Here is a 24,766-nt window from a genome sequence, read left to right on the forward strand (position 1 = left end):
CGGGCTCAGAGCAGAGAGAAAATACTATCTGGTGGGGAGAAATTAGGACAAGGTTCCTCTGACAAAGGATATAATGTCATAATTTACTCATTCCTTTCCCTTCCATTATTTCATTTAACTTCACAACAACCTAACCACTTACACAGCTGATTGTTGTGCATTTATTTGTGTACGGATTTGCTCTCTTCTTCTGTAACCTGCATTCCAAAACAGGATCCTAGTAGGTCTGTTCTGCTCACCACAGTATTCCCAGTGACCAGTTCGGAGCGGGCACAGAGCAGGCCCCTAGGAACTATTTATTGGCTGAACAGACTCCCAGGAACCACTGACTGAAAGAACTAACAAGGAAATTAAGGGGCAGAGAGCCGAGGTCCGTCCGCACCGAGTCAGGAGTAGAGAGAAGGAATTCAGGCAGGAATCAGTCTGGGCGGTTTGATTCCTGGACTGGAACCCAGGATTTTTCCTAGCTAGTTGGCTGTAACCTCCCCAAACAGGCAACAAATGGGAAAGTGCTCACGCAGGTACTGCGTCTTCGACCTCAGAGGTCCTCGCCGAAATGCAAGACCGAGGGGCCCCAAAAACAAGTAGCGCAGAAAACGCCACATCTCTCTTTCGCACCTGCCCCGCCTGAGAGCAAGACTACATTTCCCAGTAGGGACCGCGGCGCGCACGGCCGCTGCCACGCGGCTTGCGCCTCCGCCGTCGTCCCGCTGGGGGCGCTGCGACGACCCCTCCGTCGCCCCGTAGAAATCTCCGCGGCCCCGGGGCCGCTTGCTTCCTGTTTGTCGGACGAGGAGACATGGCGGCGGTGCCGGCGGCTGCTGGGTCTGGGGCCGGCCGAGGGCGACGGGCAGCGGCAACGGTGGCGGCTTGGGGCGGATGGGGCGGCCGGCCGCGGCCCGGTAACATTCTGCTGCAGCTGCGGCAGGGCCAGCTGACCGGCCGGGGCCTGGTCCGGGCCGTGCAGGTACGAAGCCGGCCCGGAGGGGCGGGGCGGGGCGGACCGGGCGGGAGCTGGCGGGGGACCGGAGAAGAGGCCTTTCCAGGCCGCCGCAGTACGGGCCCGACCCCTCTTGGCCGGCCGCGGGGCCTCCCTGCAGGCTGTGTGGATGCTGTCAGCCGCCGCGGGGCGGTGGGCAGCAGCGGGCTAGAGGCCCTGGTTAGGGGCCGAGCCGGACTGGGCTTCATCGGGCATCGGTGGCGTGTACGAGTCCTGGGCCCAGCTCCTGGATCCTCCCAACCCTGCGCCACGTCTACACGTCTGGGGGACCCTGGGCGAGTTTGCTTTAGCTTCTAAGGGCCTCGAGTTTTCCACCGTGAATTGGGCGGTGGGTCATTAATGCAGCCCTCAAACGGTTCCCAAGCCTATCATAAATGTCATTCTCTCAGGCCTTTCCTTGACACTCCCCCCCCCCCCCACTTCTAAAGTAGGTCCCCATTGTTATTCAGTCACAGCCCTGAATTCGTTTCGCTCACATTACTTTCTTGGTCTGTAATTACATATTTCTTTATTGTCTGCCCCTTTTCTTGCCTGTATCCAACATTAGGCTGAGCTCCAAAGGGTGCAGGGACTCTGGTTTGCCATTGTGGAGCGTCATGGTTAAGAGCGAGGACTTTGGAGTCAGGCCTGGATTCAAACCCTTGCTTGAGCAAGTTACCTTTCGGTGCCTCAGTTTCCACATATGTAAAATGAAGGTGACGATTCGTAATCTGCTTCTTAAGTTGTCGTGAGGATCAATGGAGATAATTGTGTAAAGCGTTAAGTGCATTTTTGTTGCTTAGTAAAGGTTGAAGGATAATCAGTTAATGCTGTACTTGGTATCTAGCTTATAATTGGCGCCCAATATACGATTAGTATTTTTTGAATGAATGGAGGACACTGCTTTGAGGTGAGGCAGGATGAGAAAAGACCTAGACTCATGGCGCTGACCACCCCACCCCCTCATTCCCAAAACTTAGGTTGCAAAGGCAATTGTAAAACATTACTTAATTTAAAGACAGCTTTTGCATATAGAAACGTTTTGAAGGATACACAAACTAATAAAGTGGTTGGTGGGATTGGGTGGCAGTTGGGTAGATGGGGGAGAGAAAAGGAGTTAGATTTTCACGGTGTACTGCATATAGTATATTTGAGCCATTTCAGTAATACTCAGATGATTAAAAGGACAGAATAAAGATTAAAAAAAAAAAAAAAACAGGTGGTCTCTGTTCTAGCAGGTTACAGATGAAGAAACAGTTCTGGGTGAGCAGTATTTTCCTGAACATCAGATAAGCATAGTTGAGCAACTTTTTCCCCTTTGCATTCTTCTTTATCTGCCTTAACATCCTGGAAATACTTGCTCTCTTGTTCTTTAAACCAAAACGCCTCACTTAGCTGGGTTGTGGGGGCAGGCAGAAAAGGAACAGCTCACTGAGTGCATACTTTGGAGCAGACATTGAGCAAGGTATGCATACAATGTCTTCATTTAATTTTCAGTCTTTTGAATTAGATGTTGGGACTCCTGTCTTATCACAGATGAGGAAACTGAGGCTCAGAAAATTTAGGTAATCTCCTAAACACTCATTTTGCTAATCCTTTACATTCTGAGGGCAGTCAGGAGCCACAGAAGTCATTCAGCATAATAAATGAGGCAATTTAGGACACTTAATTTGTTTCCAGTGCTGGAGGACCTGGAATGGGAGGAGATTGGAGAAGCTCACCAGATAGTAGGGTGTTAGAATATTCTTGAGCCTGGTTTAGGCTAGTTATTGTAATGAGTAGTTAGTTGTATGCAGGTGTGGGAGCTATTTCGGGGGTTGAGATGGAGCTACCTTCCTAAAACTATAATGAGGGGAATTTCATCTTTCAAATGTATCCTTTCTTGGTAACTTTCCTTGATCTCTTCCTTGCCCCCACACACCACCTTTCCCCACATTACAGGTAATTATTTCCTCACAGGCATTTCCATAGCACAGTAAGCATGTCCAATGTGGCATGTGGTAAACTGGGAAAAAGACCAGATTTAAAAAAATTTTTTTAGTTGTGGTAAACACATAAAGTTTCCCATCTTAACCATTTTTAAGTGTACAGTTAAGTAGTGTTAAATATATTCACATTGTTGTGAATCAGATCAAGAGGATTTTTCCATCTTGCCAGTCTGAAACTCTGTACCTATTAAACAACAACATACCTCCTACTCCCTTGCCCCCAGCCCCTGGAAACCATCATTCTACTTTGTTTCTATGAATTTGACTACCTTTCATACTTCACAGAAGTGGAGTCAAACACTATTTGTCTTTTTGTGACTGGCTTATTCCAGTTAGCTTAATGTCCTCAAAGTTTATCCATGTTGCAGCATATAACAGGATTTCCTTGGAAAAGACCAGATTTTAAAGGAAGGTGGACCTCAATTGACCCATGTTCCATCACTTACTAGCTGAGTGATCCAGGTGACATTACTTAACCTTCCTGAACCTTAGTTTCCTTATTTCTAAAATGTCACTAATATCTGTCTCATAGGACTCTTAGGATTAAGTGAAATAATATGTCTAAAAAGTTTGGCCAGTGTGAGGCAGATAGATGTTCAGTTACTAGTTGTTGTCAGCTTGTAGCTATTAGACTGGGCTTCTCAAGGGAATTTGTCTTATTTTTCTTTGAAACAGAGCCTAAAACAGTGTCAGGCCCTTGAAAATTGTTTGAATTAAAATACTGTTTGGGGATGCCTGGGTGGCTCAGTCGGTTAAGTGTCTGACTTTGGGTTAGTGAGTTGAAGCCCTGCGTCAAGCTCTGTGCTGACAGCTCAGAGCCTGGAGCCAGCTTCAGATTCTGCGTACCCCTCTCTCTTTGCTCCTCCCCCACTCGTATTCTCTCTCTCTCTCTCTCTCTCTCTCTCTCTCTTTCTCTCTCTCTCTCTCTCTCTCTTTCTCTCTCTCTCTCTTTCTCTCTTTCTCTCTCTCTCTCTCTCTTTCTCTCTCTCTCAAAAATAAGTAAACTTAAAAAAAAAAAAGAAATATTGTTTGTAAGGGCTCAGTCTTCCTCCTCCTGAGTCCTGTCTCTACTTCTAAACAGTCTCATGGCTTTAAAGAGTTCTGGAGTCAGGTATCCTAGGTTTGAACCACAGCTCTGGTACATACTTACTGTGTGTGTTTGGGCAAGTTACTTAATCTCTTTATGCCTCAGTTTCTTCATTTGTAAAAGAGGGGTAATCATGAGACCTAGCCTGTAAGGTTTTGTGGTAAGGACCAAATAAATTTATACATTTAAAGCACTTAAAATGGTATTTTAAAACATAGTAAGCATGCTATAAAGGTTAGTAAGTATTGTTTAACAAATAGTCTATACTCTGATGGATCCTAAATATATATTTCCATCAAGATCTCTCCATTTAGCTCCAGATGAGTATATCCAAATATCATCTCAATACCTCCACTTAAATGTCTCATGGGCATCTCAAACTCAGTATGTTAAATGAAATTCCTGATTCGTCTTTCACCAAACCTGATCGTCCCCAGGTCTTCCCTATTTCCCTAAATGGGACTTAAGAGAAGTCTGGGAGAAGACTCTGAACCACATGTTTTATTTAGAATGGGCCTGTCCTATGTGGATTATAGTGTGCCTTATTTTCTCTTCTCCTATTGAATTTGCCCTCTATCTAGGTAATAAAGTAGTGCTGGTATGATGCTGTAGCGTTTACAGAGCCAGTATACACTTATCAGCACATGTGATCCTTATAGCAAATCAGATCTTACAATTCCCTTGCTTAAAACCCTCCAGTGGCATCTCACTGCAGTTAGAATCAAATCCAGATTCCTTACCTTGGGCGCACAAGACCTGCATGATCAGTAGGAGTTGAGGGAAAGGGATAGACTAGGCAAATCTTAGACTCAGGGCAGAGTAACTCTTACAGGTCATGACCCACCACCCCTAGAACTAGTCCTTCAGTTTGGCAGTCTGGTGATCAGTTAGGTTATGGCATCCTCATTCTGTTTCCCAAATGCCAGTCATTGCTTCCTTCATGATTACTTGCATATCTAAATTCTACCTGAGTATTCATATTTTTTCTTGAGATTGACCCCCCCCCTTTTTAAAAATTTCAATAAATTTGTTTTATCCCCATTCTAAGCATTAGTATTTGTGAAACCTAGGGGTTTAAGTCAACTACAGTCTTCCCTTGCCTGTCAGGGGTAATTTGATATCCTGGATAGATACATTCTCATAAACTAAAAATATAAATACTATTCATTTTAACAGGAAGTTTTTGTATTCACAAACCATAAAATTCACTCCTAATTATGTTGAAACAAAACAGATCCCACTACAGTGGACACAAGTATTCATTGGTTAACATTTGTTATCAGAATAACCTAAGAAGGTATTTAATCTTCATGAATTCGTTTTTAAGACTATTTACTTGCACTTAATATGATATTGTAAGGCATTAGATAACTTACACTTAGGACTAAACAGATAAGATGCACATTTATGTTTATGGAATTTAGCCTTTAATTATTTAAAAAGAAAAGCAGTAAAGACAAAATCAATGAAAGTTAAGTGCCTGGAAATGTCATATCCACTGAACAGGTTGACAGCTTAGGCAACATGATGTAAGAGATTATCGCTGCTATAAACTGTCAAACCACAAGTACTCCAAGGGGAGAAACCCATACAACACCTGCCAGTAATTCAGCTTTGAAAATGCCTGGGTTGGTGGCTCGTTCATCACAGTACTCAGCTGTTCACAAGGAAAACAAAATCCAAATGATTATTTTTAAATGGAAGTAAATGCCTTGTAAGACAACATAAAGGTGGTAAAATAAATCCCTTGTGAAGTTGGATATTTGGAGGACTGTTGGGAAGCTCTCTGGGTATTGTTAGCCTTGTAACTAAAAACAGCAATGCTCTGCCCCATTTTTTACCCCCAAATTGCACCCTTCCCAGGCAACCACTGCCCACACTATGTATGTTTTGCAGGGGAAGGGTCCTCCAGGAAAGAGGACAGCCAGTATTTCTAAGTAACATGCTATTTCGTAACTTTTCGATTTTAGACATTGTCTGTTTTCTTCCCCTGTAAACTAGGATTTAATTCACAACACCACATATGTCTTTTTAGTCTCCTAATGTAGTTCTATCACGTTTTGGGCCATTGATGTTAAGAATTTACCTGATGATGGGGCGCCTGGGTGGCCCAGTCGGTTAAGCGTCCAACTTTGCCTCAGGTAGTGGGCTCTGTGCTGACAGCTTGGAGCCTGCTTTGGATTCTGTCTCCCCCTCTCGCTGCCTCTCCCCCTTTCTCAAAAATAAGTAAACATTAGGGGCGCCTGGGTGGCGCAGTCGGTTAAGCGTCCGACTTCGGCCAGGTCACGATCTCGCGGTCTGGGAGTTCGAGCCCCGCGTCAGGCTCTGGGCTGATGGCTCAGAGCCTGGAGCCTGTTTCCAATTCTGTGCCTCCCTCTCTCTCTGCCCCTCCCCCGTTCATGCTCTGTCTCTCTCTGTCCCAAAAATAAATAAAACGTTGAAAAAAAAAAAAACAAAACAAAAATAAGTAAACATTAAAAAAAAAAAAAAAGAGGGGCTCCTGGGTGGCTCAGTCAGTTAAGCATCTGACTTCGGCTCAGGTCATGATCTCCTGGTCCGTGAGTTCGAGTCCCGCGTTGGGCTCTGTGCTGACATCTCAGAGTCTGGAGCCTGCTTCAGATTCTGTCTCCCTCTCTCTCTGACCCTCCCCTGTTCATGCTCTGTCTCTCTCTGTCTCAAAAATAAATAAACATTAAAAAATAAATTAAAAAAAAAATTTATGTGATGATGATCACGATGTAATTATTTACAATAGAGCCATAGATTATACAACAGTATTTTGTATATTTTTTGTTTCCCTTAAAGTTAAAAGCCACCATTTTCCTCCACTAAAAAATTGTTATTATTACTATTTATTTTACAGTGAGTGGGGGAGAGGGGCAGAGAGAGAGAGAGAATCTTAAGCAGGCTCAGCCCTTAGTGTGTAGCTGGAAATGGGGCTTGATCTCATGACCTGAGCTGAAATCAAAAGCCAGCTGCTCAGCCAACTGAACCAACCCAGGCACCCCTCTCCCCATTTTTTGAATTGAGTTATAAATGTAGTCGAATTCACCCTTATTATTTTTTTAATTTTTTTTAATGTTTATTTATTTTTGAGAGAGAGACAGTGTGAGCAGGGGAGGGGCAGAGAGAGAAGGAGACACAGAATCTGAAGCAGGCTCCAGGCTCTGAGCTGTCAGCACAGAGCCCGACGCGGGGCTCAAACTCACAAGCTGTGAGATCATGACCTGAGCTGAAGTCAGATGCCCACCCGACTGAGCCACCCAGGTGGCCCAGAATTCACCCTTTTTGGTATTTATAGGAATTCCTTGTTTTGTTCTTTATTTTGTTGCACTTTACAGCCTCTGCGTTTTTTACAAAATTGAAGGTTTGTGGCCACCTTGCATTGAACAGGTCTGTTGGTGCCCTTCTCCAACAGCATTTGCTCACTTGGTGTCTCTGTCACATTTTGGTCATACTCACAATATTTCCAACTTTTTAGTTACTATTATAGTGATCTGTGATCAGTGATTAAGATTTCCTGGAAGATGAAATGATGGTTAGCATTTTTACGCAATATTTAACAAAGGCATATACCTGTTTTTGGACATAATGCTATCTCATACTTAACTATACAGTATAACGTAAATGTAACTTTTATATGCACTGGAAAACTGAAGAATTCATTTGACTCACTTTATTGCAGTGGTCTGGAACCAAACCCACAGTGTTTCCGAGGTGTGCCTGTAGTTCTGCGAATCTTGACAAACACAGTTGTGTGACCACCACTACAGTTAGGATATAGAAAATTCTCTTGTACTCGTCAGCCCTTTCCCCACCCCTGTCCTCTAGCAACTGCTCATCTGTTTACTGCCCTATTCCTGTGCCCTTTTACAGACTGTCATTGCAATGCAACTGTACCATATGTAGCCTTTGAGTCTGGCTTCTTTCACTAGAATAATCTCATTCTTTTAAAATTTGCTTTTCGTGTGCTTACAATTTAGTCCTGAATTCTAAAACTTTGTTGTTAAAGACGAAATCCTTCTTGGAACTCCATCTTCCTCCAGTTTGGACTAGTTCCTTGCTAGGACAGCTATACATCTGAATTTTTGGTTTTTAACTTCACCAAATTCAAAGCGTTTTCTTTTTCTCATGATTTAGATCCTCTGTTTCATGAATCCTGTCTTGGGCGAGTGCATTCTCTAGTAGTCTCCTGAGAAAGAGTACATGGGAGATAGCTTTTTTTTTAAGCTTACATGTTTGAAAATGTCTTTTATTCTTGTATATTAAGTTAAGCTGGGTATAAAATTCTAAGTTGGAAGTTATTTTCCCTTAAGTTTTTAATGGTGTTATTCCATTGTCTTTAAGCATTTGGTGTAACCATTGAGAGGTTCTGTTCTGATTCCCATGTCTTTGTATATGACCTATTTTCCCACCCCTCACACCCTGAAAGCTTTTAGGATCATCTCTTTCTCTCTCTCTCTCTCTCTCTCTCTCTGGCATTCTGAAATTTAATCATGGCAAAAGTCTTTCTTTTTATTCATTGTGTAGATATTTTGTGTATATATACATTAAATACGTAACAACTAAAAAATAAATATTAACAACTATAAAAAAGTCATGTCTGTCACCTGACATTAATTTCTTCTGCAAAATGATTGCACTCAATGTTCTCTTAGGGTCCTCCTGTTTTAATTATTTTATTTGAAACAATTTTTTTAGGGTACTCCTATTTTTAAAAGCCATCTTCTCTCCTATGATTATGTTGGGCTTTGAATGCTTTAGAGAGCTTCATGGAATAGCAGAGAGTTGAGTTGGTTCTGAAGAATGAATAGAATTTGAACAGAGTAGCAGAGATCTTTCTGGCACTAAGAACACCCCTGAGAAAATCCTCCTAATTGGCCATTAGAAGACAGGAAAGAGACAATGAAATGTTTGTATGGGACATAATGGGAGGTAAGTTTAGATATGTTGGGAATGGGGTGGGGATGGTAATATTTATTGAGCATCTACAGATTCCATTGTGGAGAGACTTACTTGTTTGTTTATTAAATATCTGACCTACAAAAACCTATAGTAAGTAATACCAAAGTATTACCACAATACCCATGTACTTACTACCAAACTTAAGAAAGTAGGGGCACCTGGGTGGCTCAGTTGGTTGAGTGTCCAACTCTATTTTGGCTCAGGTCATGATCCCAGGGTCATGGGATCGAGCCCCACATTGGGCTCCATGCTGAGTGTGGATACTGCTTAAGATTCTCTCTCTCTCCCCTCTGCTCCTCTCTCCCACTTGTGCTTGCCCTCCTTCTCTAAAAAAAAAAAAAGTACCAGTATAGTTAATACGTCTTTCATCTCATCCCCTCCCCTCCAGAGGTAATGTGTGTTTTGAATAGATAACATACGCACATACAGTTGCAGAGAAAAGTAAATCTCCCTTGTAAGTAGCCCACTACCACCTCTGCTAGCACCCTTCAGTTCTACTCCCAGAGGCAACTATGGTTATTGATTCTTGTGTATCTATGTAGAGATACATTAAACTTAGAAAAGCAAATATGTCTATATATCTTTTTTTTTTCCTGCACAGGTGGTATCATACTGTACATATTGTGCATTTAACTTTTTTCACTTGAAAATGCGTCTTAGAAATCCTTCCGTAATCAATGCATACAGATTTATTTTAAGCATTTCAAAAACTTCTTGTGTTGAAATATAATGTGCAAATAAAAATGAACAAGAAATGCGTGCACAGCCCAATGAATAGTAATAAAGCTGTCATCTACATAGCAACCAACCAGATCACTTCTGTACCTCTAGTCTACAGCTCTAGTTTTCCTCTTTTCCAAATGAAATTACTAGCCTGACTTCTGTTTTTCTTTTTAATGTTTATTTTTATTTTGAGAGAGAGAGCACGAGGGGGTGAGGGACAGAGAGAGAGGGAGACACAGAATCCTAAGCAGGCTCCAGGCTCTAAGCTGTTAGCACAGAGCCCGACGTGGGGCTCAAACCCACAAACGGTGAAATCATGACCTCAGCCGAAGTTGGACGCTTAACCGACTGAGCCATCCAGGCGCCCCACAGCCTGACTTCTAACATTGTATTTAGGGGTACTAGTTTTTATGCTTTATATAAATAGAATAAAGCAGTATATACTGAGTCTGCTTTCTTTCAATCTTTGTTAGACTGATTCATGATAATGGTGAAGCTGTAGTTCATTAATTTTTATTGCTGCATAGTATTGTAACAAACCACGATTCATTCTACTTCTGTTGAGTATATGAGATCTTTCCAGTTTGGGACTATTATGAGTACTGCTTGTATGGATATTCTTGTACATGTCTCCTGATGCATGTGTGTGTGATTTCTTTTGGATATATACTTAGAAGTAGAATCGCTGGGTTATGGGATATGCCTAGGTTGAGTATCAGTAGCTATTACCACTTTCCCAAGTGACGGTAGTAGTTTACTTTCTCACCAGCAGTGTATGAAAGTTCCTGTTGTTTCATGTTCTCGCTAATCCATTAAAAAAAACCCAAGATTGATTTTTAAAAATATAATTTATTGTCAAATTGGCTAACATACAGTGTGTAAAGAATGCTCTTGGTTTTTGGGGTAGATTCCCGTGGTTCATTGCTTACATACAGTACCCAGTGCTCATCCCAACAAGTGCCCTCCTTAATGTCCATCACCCATTTTCCCCTGCCCCCTACCCCCCTATCAACCCTCAGTTTGTTCTCTGTATTTAAGAGTCTCTTATACTTTGCCTCCCTCCTTCTCTGTTTGTAACTGTTTTTCCCCTACCTTTCCCCCATGGTCTACTGTTAAGTTTCTCAAGATCCACATATGAGTGAAAACATATGATACCTGTCTTTCTCTGATTTATTTCATTCAGCATAATACCTTCCACTTCCATCCACATTGCTGCAAATGGCATGATTTCATTCAAGATTGATTTTTATATTGTTTTTGTACTTATATGGACTTTATATTTTAATACTTTAGATCCTTTTGGATTGTATATGTGTACAGTTGTTTGCAAATATCATCTGCGAATGAAGGTTTTATACTTTCCAGTTTTCTATCTTTTCTTTTTCTTGCCTGACTGTGCTGCCTGAGTTGAAGGGGCACATTCCTGATCTAAGAGGGAAAGCCTTAAGTTTATTTTGTGAAAGAGAGTGCACGTGAGGGGAAGGGGCAGAGAGAGGGGGAGGGAGAGAGAATCCCAAGCAGGCTCAGTGCTGTCATCTCAGAACCTGACATGGAGGCTTGAACTCATGAACCATGAGATCATGACCTGAGCCAAAGTCAAGCATTGGACACAACCGACTGAGCCACCCAGGTGTCCCTGCTGAAGGTTTTCTGTAGATACTATTGTTTGTTTGCTTCTTTTCTCAGTTTATAATGTTGAATTTTACAAAATGCTTTTTCTGCACCAATTGAGGTGTTCATAGAATTGTTCTTTATGTTATCCGTGTCATGAGTTATCTGTTTTTTCCTTTGTTGTGCTTTAGATGTCATATCCAAGAAACCATTGCCTAAGCTAAGGGTATGAAACTTATGCCTGTGTTTTCCTCTAAATGTTTTACATTTTAGCTCTTACATTTAGATCTTTGATCCATTTTGAGTTAATTTCTGTATATGGTATGTGGAAAGAAGTCCATCTTCATTCTTTTGCTTATGGATACCAGTTGTCCCAGCAACATTTATTGAAAAGACTTAATCTTTTTCCTCATTGAGTTATGTGGACACTGTTGTAAAAAAATCAGTTGACTGTAAATGTAAGGATTTAATTTGGAATCTCAGTACTATTCCATTGATCTAGGTGTCTATCTTTATGCCAAAATCTTGATTGTACTATAGGCTTGTAATAAACTTGGAAGTCAGAAAGTGTGATTCTTCCAACTTTACTGTCTTGTTTCAAGATTATTTTGGCCATTGTAGGTCCCTTGCATTTCCATATGAATTTTAGTATCAGATTGTCAATTTCTTCAATGAAGCCACCTGGGATTGTGATAGAAACTGCATTGAATCAATATAGGGAGTATTGCTGTTTTAGCAATCATAAGTCTTCCAATCTATGAACATGGATGGCTTTCCATTTATTTAGGCTTCCTTTAATTTCTTTCAGTGATGTTTTGTAGTTTCATTGCACAAATCTTGTATTCCTTTTACTTAATTTATTTCTAAATTTTATTATTTTTGGTTTTATTATGAATGGGACTGTTTTCTTAATTTCATTTTTGGATTGTTCATTGTAAGTGTATAGAAATTTAGCTAATTTTTGTATATCGATTTTTATCCTGCAATCTTGTTGAACTCATTCATTACCTTTAATAGTTTTTTATGTGGGTTCCTTAATGTATTCTATGTATAAGATCATAGGATTGCAAATATAATAGTTTTAATTTTTCATCTGGATGCCTTTATTTCTTTTTCTTGCCTACTTACTGTGGCTCGAGTCACTACTACAGTGTTAAATAGAAGTGGTGAGGATCAACATCCTTGTCTTTTTCCTGATCTTAGTGGAAAAGCATTCAGGCTTTCACTGTTAATTATGATGATAGCTGTGGGTTTTTGGTAAATACCCTTTATCAGATTGATTATATTGATTAATTTTCATATGTTGAACCAACCTTGCATACCTGGAATACACCTCACTTGGTCATGGTATATAATCCTTTTTACATGTTTCTGGATTTGGTTTGCTAGTATTTTGCTGGGGATTTTTGTCTATATCTGTCAGAGATCTTGATCTGTAGTTTTCTTGTGACACCTTTGTCTGGTTTTGGTATTAGGGTAGTAGAATGAGTTTGGAAGTCTTCTATCTTCTATTTTATGGAAGAATCTTAAGTATTTTTAGTTTGTCTTTAAATGTTTGGTAGAACTTACCAGTGAAGCATCTGGACTTGGGCTTTTCTTTGTGGGTAGTTTTCTTTCCTTTTTTCTTATTAAATCACTTTTGACTCTTCTTGAGTCAGTTTCAGTTGTTTGTATTTTGCTGGGAATTTGTCTATTTCATCTAGGTTATGTATTTGTTGACATATAATTGTTCCTAGTACTTCTTTATAAATCTTTTTATTTCCATAAGGTTGGTAGTAATGTCTCCTCTTTCATTCCCTAATTTAGTTATTTGAGTCATTGTTAAGTTGGTCATTGTAACTAAAGTTTTAATTTTGTTGTTCTTTTCAAAGAACCAACTTTTGATTTTGGTGATTTTTTAAAAAATTATTTTTCTCTGTATCATTTATTTTTGCAATAGTATTTATTTCCTTGTGCTTGTTTTGGGTTTGGTTTATTCTTTTTTCTAGTTTCTCATAGTGGAAGTTTAAGTTTAGATAATTTATCTGAGATCTCTTTTTTAATATAAATGTTTACACCTATAAATTTGTAAGCAGTGCCTTGCTGAGTCCCATAAAAATATATTTGTTTTCTTTTTTTTCCTTTCAAGGAAAGGAAAGAATTCTTTTCCATTGTTTTTGGACTTGCCTTGATTTGAACTAGCTTGAATGATATGAAATTGCTGATATTCAATCTTTTTTTTTTTTTTTTTAACCCACAGAAATGGTAATGCCTTTGGTTCACCCTAACGCAAATCACTCTCACAAACGTTTCATTACCTCTCTGTTACTTCTGTATTATCTTATTTTTACAATCTAAGAAAACAAGCTCAGGAAGGATACTGGGATTTGTCCAAGATCATAGGACTGATATGTGTCAGGATAGACTAAGGCATTATTGAAAGCCTGCATATCCTGTAATAACGGTTATAAGGAGCTTTTGATCTGATTGAGGGATAAGTATATATGAAAATAAATTCACATCCGGCCCCTGATTAATGATATGTCCTTAGAGTGTTAGTGGAACTGTGCCATAATTGGTTAATGAACTTGTCATTAGTCTAGAAGGTTATTGCTCATTCCTTCAAACATTTACTGAGTCTCTGTGCCTGGCATTCTTTGAGAGAGAGAAGGTGGACACGATAAACACAGCCTGGTGCCTACTCTGAAGGAGCTTGTGGTCTACAGGAGGAGGGGACAAATGAATCAGTAATTACGGTACAGAGGATAAATGTTAGATAAGGCCCCAGAGGCCAGGCACTTACTCGCTTACAAAGGAGAGAGAGAGAGGAAGCCCAGCAAAGAAAATTTCTGGGTATTTGGCTTGCTCTTTGGAGAAGGAGAAGGAGCTTCCCAGGTAGAAAAAACCAGGCAAGGACATTTTGGGCAGGGAAAAGCATGTGCAGAGAGACCTAGAGAACATGTACATTTGGAGCCGAGAGTACCCTTTGGGAAAGAGATGAAACTAGAGAGGAGAGTACTTGAGAGAATATAAAGGCTGTTGTGTCACAAGGGAAGGAGTTGCACTTTTAGCTTGTAGACTGTTGGGGAGCTTTTGAAGGTTTCTAGAAAGAGTGCTTTGAATTAATTTGGCCTGGGTGGGTTTTAGGAGGCAGCTGCTTTCGTTTGCCATGTATCCTAGTAGTTCTTTCCTCAGCAGTAAAATGTTCCTTTTTCTTTTCTTCTTTTGACTCACAGTTCACTGAGACATTTTTGACGGAGAGGGACAAACAGTCCAAATGGAGTGGAATTCCTCAGCTGCTCCTGAAGCTGTACGCAAGCAGCCACCTCCACAGTGACTTCATTGAGTGCCAAAACATCCTCAAGGTAACTCTTAGGGCCCTTGGAAAGGCTGTATTCACCTCCAGGTGACACAGATGTCTGGTTTTGTTGATGTTGTTGTTTTCCTCCTTCAGTCTACTTTTTAAAATAGCCTGTTTTTATTGTGTAAACTGTAGAAAATTTGGGAAGTTCAGAAAAAGTACAAGGAAGAAAATAAAAATCACCTATAATCCCATCATCCAGAGATAATCACCATTAAGTTCCCTGTATATATCTTTCTGGGCTTTCTTCACGCTTATCTTGTGACAGGGTTTGCTTAATTTGGGAGGCTAACCCTATGCCCTGGGATTGGGATGACATTCTTTTTGAGCAGGATTTTAAAGATCCCATATTGCTAAAAGGTTCAAGAAAGTGGTTTTGTGGTTGTTGGACGTTATGACCAACATAAGAAGCTGAAGGAACTGGGCTTGATGGTTGGGAGGCGGATGCTAAGGCACTTGTTCTCAAACTTGAGTGTGTATCAGAATCACCTGCAAGACTTGAAAAAACAGAGTGCTGGGCCCCACGCCTGGAGTTTCTGAGTCAGTAGGTCTGGGGTTACCATTAACCAACCTTTAAGTTGGGGAGTGGGTCCAAATTTGAATTTAGATGACCAGCTCTAGCTGCAGTTAAGGCTCATGTAAGTTACAGTTGATCATAATGACACTTGATACAATGTTATTCAGAGGTAAAGTTATTATATCACATAAGTCATTCTAAAATACAGTAGGCACCAAATAAACTTAGTCTTTACCATTCAGAAGGCATGTTTTGTCTGTGCAGCTTTCTATAAATTGAAAATCATTTCCAAATAAAGTTTAATTAAAGAAAGTGTTTTGTATTTTTGATCTTCTTATAGTCTGAATGGGATAAAAAGAATTACAGTCTTACACTTATTTGAAAACACTTGGGGCGCCTGGGTGGCTCAGTCGGTTGAGCGGCCGACCGGCTCAGGTCATGATCTCGCGGTCCGTGAGTTCGAGCCCCGCGTCGGGCTCTGTGCTGACAGCTCAGAGCCTGGAGCCTGTTTCAGATTCTGTGTCTCCCTCTCTCTGACCCTCCCCTGTTCATGCTCTGTCTCTCCCTGTCTCAAAAATAAATAAAAAATGTTAAAAAAATTTTTAATTAAAAAAAAATTAAAGGGGCGCCTGGGTGGCGCAGTCGGTTAAGCGTCCGACTTCAGCCAGGTCACGATCTCGCGGTCTGTGAGTTCGAGCCCCGCGTCGGGCTCTGGGCTGATGGCTCGGAGCCTGGAGCCTGTTTCCGATTCTGTGTCTCCCTCTCTCTCTGCCCCTCCCCCGTTCATGCTCTGTCTCTCTCTGTCCCAAAAATAAATAAACATTGAAAAAAAAAAATTAAAAAAAAAAAAAAAATTAAAAAAAAAAGAAAACACTTCACAAGGAATTTTACATTATTGCACTTGATTCCTGCAAAATCTCTGAGAGATGAGGTAGAAGAGAGAAAATATTTGTGAGTGCTTGCTGTGTGATCATTACTTTATTCATCCAGCAGATACTTATTTGAAACTGGTGTACCAGGCATATTTAATTCTTATGGTAATTACATGAGATGGGTGGTATATTTATTTGTTTTAGTCCAGAATACTTTGATTACAGGGCACAGTAACCTACTCAGTAGCAAAAAAGATCCTCTGTTGTCTCATGTAACTGGAAAGCACAAGTGTGAATTCAAGGGCTAAACAAGGTTAAGTCGTCCATTTCTTATCTTGCCATCTGTGTGTGGCTTCATGTTCCTCCATGTAATCACAGCTCTAGGGTGACATTTCTACAGCTTAGGCCAGCCACTTAGGTGAGGAGGATGAGAGACTATTGGCTAGGCCTGATCACCTGCTCCTGGGGCTGGCACAGCCCCAACAGAACCATGTGAAAAGTAGGGAGGGGCGTTTTCCCCAAGGAAATGGGGCTTTTACTTGAAGAAGAGAAAAAGAGTTAGTGGGCAGGCAAACCCAGATGTCTTTATCATTCCCTCTTCAGTAGAGAGAACAGCCTCAGCGGTAGCACACCCAAAGGCTGTGGCCGTTACATGATGAGTCCAAATTTGTCTTCCTCCTAAGCCGGCTTCCACTGTACCATGTTGCCAGGAGGAATTACATGCTAGTTTTATAGTTGAGAAAAATGAGACCCAGAGAAAGTGGTTCAGTCTTTAGTAAGTAGTTCAGTCGCTAATTATGTGAGCCTGGGCAACTTCTTAATTTTGCTTTTCACCTATAAAATGGGTAAAACTGTACTCAGTTCATTGACTTATTTTAAGGATTAGGTAGGCTAAAGTGCAAAAGCCCAGTGCCCAGTATGTAACAGGTTGTCTGTTAGAGTTCTGCCTTTTCTTGATGTGTGATACCTGGACCAGCAGTATCAGCAGCATTTGGGAGCTTGTTAATAAGGGCACATTCTCAGGCCCCACCCTGGACCTATTGAATCAGAAACTCTGCAGGTGGGATTCAGCAGTATGGGTTTTAACAAGCCCTTCAAGTGATTCTGATGTTCACCACTGTGTGAGAACCGCTGCTCTAGCCCATCGTGTTCCATTTTCCCTCAAGGTCCACGAAGAGAGAGCGTAATGAGTAAGATCCTTGATTCTTGCCACACTTTATCTCCTAGTTCATCCCACATGGTTCTTTTCTCCTCTGTAAGCGCAGACTCTGGAGCCAGATGTCCTAGGTTTAAATCCTGGCTCTTCACCTACCAGTTGTGTGATGTTGACAACTTCGTACTTCAGTTTGCATATCTTTAAAATTGGGGTGATATATTACTATTATCTCTTAGGTTTGTGAAGATTAAAAGAGGTCTTCCATGAAGTACTTAGAACCATACCTGGTACATATTAAGCATGAAATAAATTAGCGGTTGCTAATGTTAAAACTTTTATCATTATATTAGCTTTTCTGTAAGATTATTATTTTTTTCTGTTATGGTTGGGGGCTATCTTTGGGCTCATGGGAGTTCAAGTTGTGACTCAAGCTGATGTTTTGGTGTCTGGTTCCTGTTGAATACTAAAACTGAAAGTCACTCTGTATGCTTTTTTTAAACTAGGAAATTTCTCCTCTTCTCTCCATGGAGGCTATGGCATTTGTTACTGAAGAGAGGAAACTTACCCAAGAAACCACTTATCCAAATACTTATATTTTTGACTTGTTTGGAGGCGTTGATGTAAGTAGTTGTTTGTGATTACTACTGTTTAATGGCTTGAGTATTTAACTCTTAAAATGGAAGAAAGAAAGGAGTTCAGAATTCATAGCAAACACTTCAGAATTTTAATCTTTAGAAGTTCATGGGCTCTTGGGGTGCCTGGGTGGTTTAGTCAGTTAAGCATCCAACTCTTGGTTTCAGCTCAGGTCGTCATCTCATGATTCGTGAGTTTGAGCCCTGCATCAGGCTCCATGCCAACAATGCAGAGCCTGCTTGGGATTCTCTCTCCCTCTCTGCCCCTCCCTGCTCATTCTCTCTGTCTCTCTCTCAAATAACTTGAAAAAGAAAAAAAAGTTCAGGGGCTCTTACCTATGTTGAAACACCATAGCTTTAAGTTAGAATAATTTGAGTTAATTATATATCCACCTTTTTCTTTTTTTTTTTTTAATTTTTTTTTTTACGTTTATTTATTTTTGAGACAGAGAGAGACAGAGCATGAACGGGGGAGGGGCAGAGAGAGAGGGAGACACAGAATCGGAAGCAGGCTCCAGGCTCTGAGCCATCAGCCCAGAGCCCGACGCGGGGCTCGAACTCATGGACCGCGAGATCATGACCTGAGCTGAAGTCGGATGCTCAACCGACTGAGCCACCCAGGCGCCCCCACCTTTTTCTTTTTTTAAGGCAGAAAGTGAAAGGTGTGTCTCCTACTTCCTCTTGTCCCCTCTTCAGAGGCAACTGTGATTTCTAGTTTCTTGTGTCCCTCCAGAGATGTTCTATGGTTGTGTGTGTGTGTGTGTGAGACAGAGAGAGAGAGAATAACTCCCACTGTCCCCATCTTAGGTTTATTTTCTTCCCACGTAGAGGTTGCATACCCCATATTTAGGTACACTGTTCTTTACCTTGCTTTTTTCCACGTAATTCTCTAGCTTGGGGATAGGTTCGTTTCAATACGTGTAAATCTGCCTGATTGTTTTAAATGGCTATATAGTATTTCCTAGTAGAATTATACCATAATTTTATTTACCCAGGCCTCAATTGATGAGCCTTTAGAGTTTTCTCACACCTTTCCTTTTATAACAAGGTTGCAATAAATGCTTTTGTACATGGGGGTATATACCTATGGGATCCAAATATGTGTGTGTTTCATTGTTGATAAACTTGTTAATTATATACCTAAGAGGTTTTATCAGCTTGCATCTGCAGTAACCAAGTATAAGAGTATCTTTATCTACACCGTCACCAACACAATGTGTAGATGTGTGTTTTTATGGACTGTGTTATTGAAGTCTTATAGGAAAATGCACCAATAATTATCACAAAATAAGTTCACCCTTGTCACTACCAACCACATCATGAAATGGAACATTATTGGCCCCCCGTACCTCCTTTACCAAATGGTACATTTTTTTTTTTTTAAGTTTATTAGAGAGTGCATGTGCGCAAGCCAGGGGATGCAGAGAGAGAAGGAGAAAGAAATCCAAGCAGGCTCCACACTGTCAGAACACAGCTCAATATGGGGCTCCATCTCATGAACTGTGAGATAATGACCTGAGCCAAGATCAAGAATTAGATGCTCAACTGACTGAGCCACCCAGGTGCCCCTCAAATGGTACATTTCAAGTAAATTTTATATATTTGCTAAACAGATATGGGAAAAATGGTATTTCTTTAGTTTTTTAAAAAGCTTTATTTGGGGCGCCTGGGTGGCTCAGTCGGTTGAGCGGCCGACTTCGGCTCAGGTCATGATCTCGCGGTCCGTGAGTTCGAGCCCTGTGTCGGGCTCTGTGCTGACAGCTCAGAGCCTGGAGCCTGTTTCAGATTCTGTGTCTCCCTCCCTCTGACCCTCCCCCATTCATGCTCTGTCTCTCTCTGTCTCAAAAATAAATAAACATTAAAAAAAAAATTAAAAAAAAAAAAAGCTTTATTGAGATCGTTCATGCACCAATTCACCTATGTAAAGGGACACTTCAGTGGTTTTTAGTGTATTCACAGGTCTGTGCAACCATCACCACAGTCAATTTTAGGGCATTTTTATCACCCTAGAAAAACTCCATGATATGTTTTAGCTATCACTCCCCTACACACTTCTGTCATAGGCAACTTTTATTCTACTTTTTATCTCTATAGATAGCCCTATTCTGGACATTTCATCTTAATGGAATCATGTAATATGTGGTTTTCTTTTATGGACTTCTTTAACTCAGCTTAATGTTTTCAAGTTCATCCATGTTGTGGCCTATGTGAGTACTGCATTCTTTTTATGGCTGAAGAACATTCCATTGTATTCACATACCACATTTTGTATATCTGTCAATCGATGGATTTTGGGGTTTCTACCTTTTAGCTATTAGGAATAATGCTACTCTTAACATTTGTGTCCATTTTCTGTGTGGACATATGTTTTTATTAGGGTATATACCTGGAAGTGGGTTTGCTGAGGTGTATGGTAACTCTTAAGTTTAATGTCTTGAGGACCCTTTAGACTGTTTTCCAAAGCAGCTGCACCATTTTACATGCCCACCAATGTGTATGAAGGTTCTAATTTTTCCATATCCTTGTCAGCATTTGTTATTATCTGTGCTTTTGATTATAGCCATGCTACTGGGTATAGAGTGGTATCTCACTGTGGTTTTGGTGTGGATTTTCCAGATGGCTAATGACGTTGAACATCTTTTTATGTGCTTATAGGTCATCTGTACGTCTTCCTTGGAAAATCTCTATTTCCTTTTCTCATTTTTTAATTGGGTTGTCGTCTTATGCCTTCTAAGAGTATTTTATATATTCGCTTCATAGTTTTTAAAATTTGCATTTTTCCATGAGTGGGATTGAAGATCTTTTCATGTATTTATAAGTAATTCCTTTTCTGCCAGTTGTCTCTTAGTGTCTTTGCATCCTTTTCTATTTGGTTATTAGGCCTTTCTTCATTGATTTTCCATTTTAGTTTGGGCTGCTATAACAAACTCTCACAGACTGGGTAACTTATAAACAAAAGAAATCTATTTCTTGTAGTTCTTGGGGCTGGGAAGTCCATGGTCATGGCTTTGGCAAATTTGCTGCCTAGTGAAGGCCCTCTTCCACGTTGTAGACTGCCAGCCTCTCCTTGTCCTCATGTAGTGGGAGGGGCTAGGGATATCTCAGGAGACTTTTTTAGAAGGACATAATCTCATTCCTGAGAGCTCTGCCCTCCTTACCTAATCAGCTTTCATAGGCCCCACCTCCTAATGCTATTCCATTTGGCATTAGGATTTAACATACAAATTTTGGGAGGACACAAACATTTAGACTGTAACACTTTGTAAGTACTCAGTTTTTAAAGGTCCTTTGTTGGGAGACCTGCGTGGCTCAGTCGGTTAAGCATCCAACTTTGGCTGTTAGTGAGCCTTGGAGCCCCTCTGCTGTCAGTCAGTGCAGGGTCCACTTCGGATTCTCTGCCCCTCCCCTGCTCGTACACGTGTGCTCGCATGCTCCCTCCCTCCCTCCCTCCCTCCCTCCCTCCCTCCCTCCCTCTCTGTCTCTCTCTCTCTCTCTTTCTCTCTTTCTCTCTTTCTCTCTTTCTCTCTTTCTCTCTTTCTCTCTTTCTCTCCCTCTCAAAAATAAATAAATAAATAAATAAATAAATACGTTAAAAAAAAAGGGTCCTTTGTTATATGTGTTGGGTTTTTTCCCCAAGTTTTAAAATTAAATTTTGACTTTGTTTATGGTACTTTTAAATGGAGAGGGGTTTACTTTTTAGATACAGGAAGGATGTTCACCTTGTAAAAATGGGAGCTGTACATTTATGGTGTATACTCTGCTGGCTCATGTTATACTGCAATTTAAAATTTTTTTTCAACATTTATTTTTGAGAGAGCGAAATAGAGCGTGAGTGGGGGAGGGGCAGAGAGAGGAGGGGGACACAGAATCTGAAGTAGGCTCTAGGCTCTGAGCTGTCACCACAGAGCCTGATGTAGGGCTTGAACTCACGGACTGCAAGATCATGACCTGAGCCGAAGTCGGCCGCCCAACCAACTGAGCCACCCAGGCGTCCCTGTTACACTGCAATTTAAAAAATGTTTCCTTAAAGATGCCATTTTCCACAAAAGTAAAGATTGTTACACATTTGCATCCATAGCATCAGTCATAGTCTTTATTCCCTAAGTGTTGCTCAACATTGCCTCTCCTCAGCAGCTGTAGGGGTCCTGCAACAGTTACTTAATGACCAGCTCGAGGGATCCTTTACCTCTGAATTGTTCATCGAGGAATGTATTGTAATAAAAACCACTGTATTTATGGGAGGAAAAAAAAATAATGTGGGTCTCTGGGGTCTCTAGCCTGATGTCTGTTTGAATCAAAGTTTTGTGATTTTGTGAGGTTTTGGTCTGCTTTGGGGAAGATTGGCTTCTCCAGGAATTTCGTCTGTTGATAAATAGGAGATTTTGTTCTGGTCCTTATGCTCTCAACTTACCTTTAGTTGGGTGCATTTGTTCTTGTTGAACTCCCTTGTCATCTTGCTCCTGTTTCAGACAGAGCTCTTTATTTCTTCCTCTGCCAGTCACTAGCTATGCCCCAAAGTCACCCTTTCTTCAGTATGAATTGGAATAATTGGGCACGTTGGTGGTTAGACCACTCCTTTATCAACTTGACCCAACCCCTGACGTGGCAGTGAAAAGTGTATCCTAGAGTTTGTAAAGTCAGATGCGTACAGGGTCAAGTAGGTACCTTACTGGACTGAAGGAGCCCGAGTCATGATCTGTGTAAATTAAATGCCTGCAGGGAATGTGGAGAAGTGGAGGAGAGTGTGTGCCCATTTTATGGGGAAATGACTCTTTCACCCCCATTGACTATTGTTGCCCTGGGGGTGTGTGGGAAATCTAGATTCTTATGTAAAATCTCCCAGCTTTTCAGTAGATGTGGACCAAATGAAATGTCTATAGGCCATAATCAATAGCTTGGCATTAAAGGACTTTTAATTTATTCATTGGCATAATCCATCTTCCACTTGAGCATCTTATAACTTTGGATGATTTTGAGAAGTGGGGCATCTCTTTAGAAAACCATTTGTGGAGCATGCCTAAAACCTTAAAGATCATTAATCATTTTGCCTTGTTTACATTTCTTTCTGTAACTTTCTCATAAAGATGTAAGTCAAAATGAAATAAAGTTTGTATACAAAGATGCTTAGCGTAGTATCACATATAATAGTTAAAAGTACCCTCAGCAGGAGGGCAGTTTTTGTTTTCTCTAAGGTTGGTGGTGATATTATTGATTTTCTCTGTTACTTTCTTTTCTCTACTAAATTAATTTTTACTCTAATTCTTATTATTTCCTTTCTTCTGCATACTTTGGGTTTGTACCTCTTTCTCCAGTGTCTTAATGTGAAAGATAAGGCTATTGGTTTGAAATAATTCTTTTTTTTAGATATAGGCATTTACAACTATAAATTTCCATCTAAACACAGCTTTAGCTACATCATAAGTTTTACTGTATTCATTTATCTCAAAGTATTTTCTAATTTTTTTGACTCACATTTATGTGTTTTTTAATTTTCCACATTGGTGAATTTCCCAAATTTCTTTCTGGTATTTTTAATTTTATTTCGTTGTGATCAGATAATATGCTTTGTGTAATTTCAGTCCTTTCAATTTATTGAGGCTTGTTTTATGGTCTAATATATGATTTATCCTGGAGAATATTCCATGTATGCTTGAGTAGAATGTATGTGTATTCTATTGATAGGCAGAATGTTCTATAGATACCTGTTAGAGCTTGTTGGTTTATAATGTTCAAGTCTTCAGGGGTGCCTGGGTGGCCCAGTTGGTTTAGCCTCTAACTCTTAGTTTCGGCTCAGGTATGATCTCATGGTTCTGTGAGTTTGAGCCCTGCACTGGGCTAGGCACTGATGGTGCAGAGCCTGCCTGGGATTCTCTCTCTCCCTCTCTCTCTGCCTCTCTATCTCTCAAAAACATAAAATAGTTAAATAATTTAAAAATAAAAATAAAATGAGAAAGCTGAGGCCATGGAGAGAATTACTTGCCCAAGTTGACATGGGGACTAGGTGGCTGAGCTGAGCTGTGACTAGAACCCAGGCTTCCTGACTCTTGGTACAGTGCTCATCCCTATGAGCCTCACTGCTTTCTGGGTGTGTTGGGAACAGATGTTTGGGCCATCAGTTATCATGGCAAAGATTGTTTTATAAGTTATGCTTGGAAATAATTAAGATTTTACCCAATTTTCTTTTTTTCTTTTTCTTTCTTTTTTTTTTTTAACTCTTTAAATTTTTATCTATAGCTCCTTGTAGAAATTCTTATGAGGCCTACAATCTCTATCCGGGGACAGAAACTGAAAAGTAAGTATACTTGCAAGCCATTGGCCCTCATTTCCCAGCCTGCTGATGTGATGTGGTTTTCAGGGGCTTCTCTTCTTTCACCTCCTAACTCAAAGAGTGAGGGTCTGCCTTCTATTATTCAGTGGCAGCATGTGCTCTCCTCCCCCAACTAGGCAGCTCTCTTTATCAGTTTTATACTCAGTAGAAATATAGATCTGGGGCTTTAAACGAAAAAGTGTGAAAACCACTGGGCTAAAAGAATTGCATCTTAGTAGATTCTGATAGTCTCTAGGCCCAACTTTTAGGTTTTCTCTGAAAACTCTTATTTCTCCTGTCTAGTTAATTGAGGGAATAAAGAATAACCTGGTAGGATCATTTGTTTTATATCGTTGTTGTTGTTGTTATAAAGGTGATATGTGCTCTTCGTAAAAAGTTCAGTCATTACCAGAAATGGTAAGGGTTAAAAAGTCAAAGGGTTTTGGTAGCTTATTTCTTAAGCTGGGTGATGGGTCTTATGGGTATTATTCTTTTATTCCTTTTTATAACTTCTGCATGTTACAAGTATTATTTTTAGGTATTCAGTATTTAATAAGGAGAAAAAAGTAAGAGCACTTTTCTTTGGCAT

The 24,766-nt window shown here is 40.5% G+C and overlaps 1 protein-coding gene across 3 annotated transcripts in view; it reads left to right on the forward strand.

Annotated features, from left to right (window-relative positions):
- The first annotated feature begins 768 nt into the window (after positions 1 to 768).
- The window catches only part of LOC115510167 (transient receptor potential cation channel subfamily C member 4 associated protein), a 70,010-nt gene continuing 46,012 nt past the window's right edge, over positions 769 to 24,766 (forward strand). For 2 of the 3 annotated variants that reach the window (XM_030309727.1, XM_030309728.1), the window contains exons 1-4: positions 769 to 967; positions 14,569 to 14,697; positions 17,742 to 17,858; positions 24,105 to 24,162. In XM_030309727.1, the coding sequence (XP_030165587.1) occupies positions 800 to 967; positions 14,569 to 14,697; positions 17,742 to 17,858; positions 24,105 to 24,162 (472 nt within the window). In that variant the 5' untranslated portion in view covers positions 769 to 799. Of the gene's footprint in view, positions 968 to 14,568; positions 14,698 to 17,741; positions 17,859 to 24,104; positions 24,163 to 24,766 lie in introns of those variants that run through there. The other variant, XM_030309729.1, reaches the window with a different exon arrangement.

This window comes from Lynx canadensis, chromosome A3 (assembly GCF_007474595.2).
Source record: "Lynx canadensis isolate LIC74 chromosome A3, mLynCan4.pri.v2, whole genome shotgun sequence".
NCBI classification, from domain to species: Eukaryota; Metazoa; Chordata; class Mammalia; order Carnivora; family Felidae; genus Lynx; species Lynx canadensis.